Source organism: Colossoma macropomum, unplaced genomic scaffold (genome assembly GCF_904425465.1).
Source record: "Colossoma macropomum unplaced genomic scaffold, Colossoma_macropomum, whole genome shotgun sequence".
Lineage (NCBI taxonomy): Eukaryota > Metazoa > Chordata > Actinopteri > Characiformes > Serrasalmidae > Colossoma > Colossoma macropomum.
In genome coordinates, this window is record NW_023494802.1 from 2,562,501 (window position 1) to 2,568,981 (window position 6,481).

Sequence of the window (6,481 nt, forward strand, 5' to 3'; positions counted from 1 at the left end):
GGTACTGTCTGCAGGGAGATGTCTGTCCCAAACCCTGACCCCTAAATTTACACTTGTGAAAATAATACTTATTTTTTTCTCTCTTTCCCAAATACAGAGGAACATGTCAACACAAGATTTAATTATTGCATTTTTTATAATAATGAAAATGTTTACAGGATATTGTGTCCAGAGTTTTTCCTGGTCAAATACAGGCTTACAGAAAACATGATATGTGTAATGAATGAATAATGGAATTTCAAAATATTGTTCCTTATTCACCAAAGTTGCTGACAGCCTTTAATGACATATGAACTACTTTGCATGTAATTCATGAAACTTTTGTATGACTTGGAAACGAGTGGAGATTTGAGGTCAGTCAGCTTCAGTGCGTGAAATCAAGTGCCAGCCTACCAGCACCTCAGATCCCTTAGAAAAACCATTTTGATGGTGCTTTTAATCTTTTCAAAAAGATTGTATGCAGAACCATATACATCACATTCTCCATCAGTCTGAAGAACCAGTTCACCATGTAAAGAACCATGTAAGCATGCAAAAGATCATAGTTCTATATAGCACCAAAAAGAGATACGTTATTGTGATGAAGTTTGTAACAATAGCAAAACCTTTTTCAAAAATGTTCTATATACAGTGGTGCTTAAAGGTTTGTAAACCCTTTAGAATTTTCTATATTTCTGCATAAATTTGATCTAAAACCTCATCAGATTCTAGTAATAGATAAAGAGAACCAAATTAAACAAATGAGACAAAAATATTAGACTTGGTTATTTATTTACTGAGGAAAATGATCTGATATTACATATCTGTGTGTGGCAAAAGTATTTGAACCTTTGCTTTCAGTATCTGGTGACCCTCTTGTGCAGCAATAACTGCAACTAAACGTTTCTGGTAACTGTTGATTAGTCCTGCACTTGGTGCTTGGTAGAATTTCAGCCCTCCATACAAAACAGCTTCAACTCTGTTATGTTGGTGGGTTTCCTCCCATGAACTGCTTGCTTCAGGATCTTCCACAACATTTCTATAGGTTTAAGGTCAGGACTTTGACTTGGCCATTTAAAAAAATAACTTTATTCATCTTTAACCATTCTTTGGTAGAATGACTTGTGTGCTTAGGGTTGTTGTCTTGCAGCATGACCCATGTTCTTTTAAGTTTCAGCTCACAGACAGATGTCCTGACATTTTCCTTTAGAATTTGCTGGTACAATTCAGAGTTCATTGTTCCATCAATGATGGCCAGCCGTCCTGACCCAGATGCAGCAGAACAGGCCCAAACCGTGATACTACCACCACCAGGTTTCACAGATGGGATAAGGTTTTTATGCTGTAATGCATTGTTTTCCTTTCTCCAAACATAACGCTTCTCATTTAAATCAAAAAGATCTGTTTTGGTCTCATGCGTCCACAAAACATTGTTCCAATAGTCTTCTGGTGTCCATGTGATCTTTAGCAAACTGACAATCAGCAATGTTCTTTTTGGAGAGCAGCGGCTTTCTCCTTGCAGACCTGCCATGCACATTATTGTTGTTAAGTGTTCCCCTAATGGTGGACTCATGAATATTAACAGTAGCCACTGTAAGACAGGCCTTTAGTTGCTTATAAGTTACCCTGAGTTCCTTTGTGATCTCGCAGACTATTACACGCCTAGCTCTTTGTGTGATCTTTGTTGGTCGACCACTCCTGTGGAGCGTAACAGTGGTCTTGAGGTGGTGTCCAAACTCTTTAGAGATGATTTTGTAACTTTTTCCAGCCTGATGAGCATCAACAACTCTTCTTCTGAGGTCCTCAGAAATATCCTTTGTTCATACCATGATACACTTCCACAAACATGCATTGGGCTGTGATAGATCATACTTTTGCCACTTACAGATGTATGTAATATTGGATCATTTTCCTCAATAAATAAATGACGAAGTCTAATATTTTTGTCTTATTTGTTTAATTCGGTTCTCTTTATCTACTTGTAGGACTTGTGTGAAAATCTGATGAAGTTTTATACCAAATTTATAAAGAAATATAGAAAATTCTAAAGAGTTCACAAACTTTCAAGCACGACTGTAGAACTATATATAACCATTTCACCATGCAAAGAACCCTTTAAGCATGCATATGGCCCTTTGAGTGTCCATGGCTCTATATAGATCCACTGTCAACCCTTTAAGAGTGTATAGAGTAGAGCTATATTAGAAAATATAATCTTACACTGTTTTAATGGAAATATTATTCAGCTAAGACTGGGCTGAGATAAGTCAGACACTAAAGATTGACAAGTTTTTGACCAAAGTGAGAGAATCTGATGGTCAATCCTGAGAGCCAAATTTCAGAAACAGGAGAAAAAGGGAATTTGCTCATTTTAAACAGGATTTATCATCTCTAGGAGACGTACATGATATTAAAAGATCTCAGTTACAGCATCTCATTCCTCTGGGCCAGCATGAGTTACTTAGCATGGCGCTAATGTGCCCTCGTTAGCCGCTATTCTTTTTTAGCAGCCTTGGTTTAATATTTAGCACCCAGCATTGTTAGTGTCCGTCCTTGCTGATGGAGCCAGAAGTTTCCCAGGGGAGCCGCGAAGGTGGCGGTGGGCCGAAAGAGCGCGGCCCTCATGGGAACGACCGACAGCTCAGCAGTTTCTGCGGCCAGGAGCGGATCAGGTGTCTGAGGAAAAGCATGATTCAGGACCTTTTAATCATGTAACAATCTTGCCAACCAGCAGAGACTGAAGTGCAGAAATGTGGGCAGGCAACACGCACTGCGATAAGACACAGAGATGACCGAGGAAAGCGTAAATATAGAAACAGCAGCAGCGTGTTTGCTGGTTAACGTCGGCCCTGTCATTATTTACTTATTTATTTATTTCATGGAATTTGTTTGGTTTTTTTTTTGTGACGATTTATTTTTATAGACTGCAGGCTGTGTTTTCCATTAAAAATTGAACACTTCTCCTCATTTGAACCCGGCTTGGTATTTAAAAAGAAAAGATGAGAGCTATTATGCTACTCTGGCTATCTGTGGACAGTGATTTATAGTGAGGTCAGAATTACAGAGAGATAGCAAAGGTTTGGTGTCGTTCCAAATTTTAAAAAAAATGCAGAGCAGACTCTCTCTCTCTCTCTCTCTCTCTCTCTCTCTCTCTCTGCCTTTCTCTCTTTCTTTCCTTTTCCTCTTTCTCTTCCTTTCCCTCTGTTTTCCTCACTTCTTTCTTACTTATTTCTTTCCCCTTTTCCCCTTGTTTTTTCTCTTTTCACTCTTCTCTTCCTTTCTCTCTCTTTCTCTTTCTTCATATTTCTCACACCCTCTCTACCTCTCTTTCTCTCTGTCTCTCTCTTCTCTCTCCCTTCTTTGCTTCCGTTCTGTTTTCCTCTCTTCTTCCTTACTTATTTCCTTTTCTCTTCTTTTCTTTTCTCTTTTTCCTTCTGTTCTTCCTCTTCTCTTTCTCTTTCTCTCTTTCTCTCTCCTTCCTTCCTTTTCCTCTTTCTCTTCCTTTCCTTCTGTTTCCCTCATTTCTTTCTTACTTATTTTCCCCCTTTTTCCTTTCTTTCTCTTTCTTTTTCTTTCTTCCTATTTCTCTCTGTCTCTCTTTTTCTCTGTCTCGCTCTCTCCCTTCTTTCTTTTCCTCTTTCTCCCCTTCCCTTCTGTTTTTCTTACTTCTTTTTTACTTATTTCTTTCCACTTCATCCCTTTCTTTTCTCTTTTCACTTTTCTCTTCCTTTCTCTCTTTTTCTTTCTTTCTATTTCTCGCACCCTCCCTACCTCTCTCTCACTCTCTTTCTCTGTCACTCTCTCTTTGCTTCCTGTTTTTCTCTTCTTTCTTACTTCTTTCCTTTTCTCTTCTTTTCTTTTCTCTTTTTCTTCCCCCTCTCTCTCTATCTCTGCTTTTAATACTTTCTCCCTCTGTACTTCTTTCCCTCTGTCTTTGATCACCCATCTTTCTTTCTTTCTTTCTTGCTCCTTCCTTTCAACCTCCTCACTTGTTTTTCTCTACATCTTTCCTTTCCTTACAGTTTTTCTTCTTTCTATTTTGATTCTTTCCCTCTCTTTTTCTTCTCCTCTACCCCCTCAGGCTTTCTTTTTTCTCACTTCTCTTTTTATTTGAATTTCTCTTTTATTCCTTTCCCCATTTCTCTTATCCTGCTTTCTCTCTCTCTTTTCTACACTCATTCTCTCATCCTCCTCTTTTTTCTAACTCTTTTTCTCTCTCTACTTTGCAGTTTCTTTCCTATTCCTCTTTTACTGGTACCCTCTCCCTCTTCTATACTCATTCTCTCTCTCTCTCTCTCTTCTCCTCTCCTTTTAATACTTTCTCCCTCTGTACTTCTTTCTTTTCTCTCTCTCTTTGACCACCTATCTCTCTTTCTCTCTCATTCCTTTCCCTTCAATCTGTATCTCATTTACTCTCCATCTTTCCTTTTCTTCCATTTCTCCTTTCTCTCATGATTCTTTCCTTCTTTCTTTTCCTTATCCTACCCTGCTCTCCCTTCTTCCTCTCTGTCATTTTTCTCTTTTATTCCTCTCCCCATCTCTCTTTTTTCCTTCCTTTCTCTCAGCCTTTTCTAAACTCATTCTACCTCATTCTCTCTTCCTCCTCCATCCTTCCTCCTCCTCTTCTTCTTTCTCCCTCTACTTTGCACAGTTTCTTTCCTATTCTTCTTTTTCTCTTCCTCTCTCCCTCTTTTATACTCATTCTCTCTCTATCCTCCTTTCTGCTCTTCCTTTCCTCCTGTTTTTCTTACTTCTTTCTTACTTGTTTCGTTCCTTCTCTCCTTTCCTTTCTATTTCCCTTCTTCTCTTCCTCTTCCCTTCTCATTCTACCTTTTTCTTTCTCCTTTCTCTCTCTCTCTCTCTCTCTCTCCCTCCATCTTTCATTTTTGTCTGTCTCTCCTTCCCCCCTCACATTTTTGTCTCACTCATTCCTTTCCTTTCCATCTTTTTCTCATTTATTCTCACTCCCATTCTTTCCTTTCCTTCCATTTCTTCTTACTGTCCATGCTTTCCTTTTCTTTCTCTTCCCTCTCCTCCTCCCTTCCTTCTTCCTCTCAGTATTTCTTTTTTCTCACTTCTTCAATTTCTCTTTTACTCTCTTTCTCATTTCCTTTTGTGTCATTTTCTTCTCTTTTTCTCCCTCTGCTTCACACACTCTTTCACTCTGTTCCCCTCTCTTCTTCTTTCCTTTTCCTCTTTCTCTTCCTTTCTTCTCTTCTCTTCTTTTCTGTTTTCCTCACTTCTTTCTTACTGATTTCTTTCCTTCTCTCTCTTTCTTTTTTCTTTTCTCTCATCTATTTCTCATCTATTTCTCATCTCTCTCTCTCTCTCTCTCTCTCTCTCTCTCTCTCTGAGAGTCTGATTGGTTCTAAAGAGGACTGAACCCCCCTCTGGGTTCTCCAAGCGTTCCTCTGTGGATCGGCTTGGCTGAGCGCTCCTGGTCTGTCACTGCTCTCTGGCTGCTGTTGAAAGGGCATGTTTACGGCTGTGTTTCAGCGCTGAACTCTCGCGCTGTTGCGGGGAGGAGAGGAGCCACGAGCCAGAGAGGGGAAATGGGTTCAGCACGCTGTTTCTGACTCCCACTGAGCGCACTTTACGAGGGAGACTGCGCAGAGTGTTCAGCTGACAGAAACAGGAGGTCATGTGAGGTCAAGTTAACTTCACGACTGTAGAAAAAAAAAGTGTGTGTATACGTGTTTGTTTTCATGTACTTGTCAGGAATGACTTTGCACTAAAACTGGTAAAAGAAAACAGTCCTAACTTAGAGAACCAGAAAGAATACTCACAGTCCATTATACAAAAACTCAACGTTTCAGTTTTTTAAAAGTGAAAGAGTAAAAGTGTGTTTTTGTTCTTATAGCCAAGATTAGGGTTAGGATTAGAAAATTAATGAATAATTTAACAAGTCTCATCATCAGCATGCTTGATTTAACAAAATGAAGCTGATCATCCAAGCCAGTGTTTGGATGTGACGTACAAGTAATACAGGGCTTCATCAAGGAGAGGTTTGGAAATAGTTAACCCTTAGAACTCCAGGGTAATTTAGGGTAATTTTTTGGTATTTGGGTCAATTACTATGGCAATTATAAAGTATTTACATGAGACAGTCACACATGCCATATGTTGTTATTTTCAGGAGACATTGGGCTACTCAGATATGCCATTGTTTAACATGTAAATGCTAGCAGAAATGTGATACCTTTATGAATTTGGCTAATTTCTGATCAAAACTTTACTTAGCGCCTGCAAAATGTTGTAATTTTTTGCTTATAGAGATCTTGAAAACATGATGCACCTCAGATACCTGTTCAGAAATTGTCTGGAGTGTCCGTGAGCTGAAAATGCAAGATTTCTAATGGTGATTCATTCTGTTGGTTATTATAAGTAAAAAATAAACAATTACCATAAGTCAGTCATGTTTTTTTATTGATTTTTCTGTCTTCTTGGATTCATGTTGAGGGCTAAAACTCTGATACACAGCAAGACAGGCTTTATTTTCTGT

At 38.8% G+C, this 6,481-nt stretch overlaps 1 protein-coding gene across 1 annotated transcript; it reads right to left on the bottom strand.

Annotated features, from left to right (window-relative positions):
- Nucleotides 1–2,496: 2,496 nt before the first annotated feature.
- Nucleotides 2,497–5,456, bottom strand: LOC118822296 (putative uncharacterized protein DDB_G0271982). The gene is given in 7 exon segments (XM_036591254.1): nucleotides 2,497–2,655; nucleotides 3,805–3,896; nucleotides 4,155–4,179; nucleotides 4,238–4,331; nucleotides 4,566–4,579; nucleotides 5,146–5,199; nucleotides 5,364–5,456. Coding segments are annotated over 7 exon segments (531 nt in total).
- Nucleotides 5,457–6,481: the final 1,025 nt, after the last annotated feature.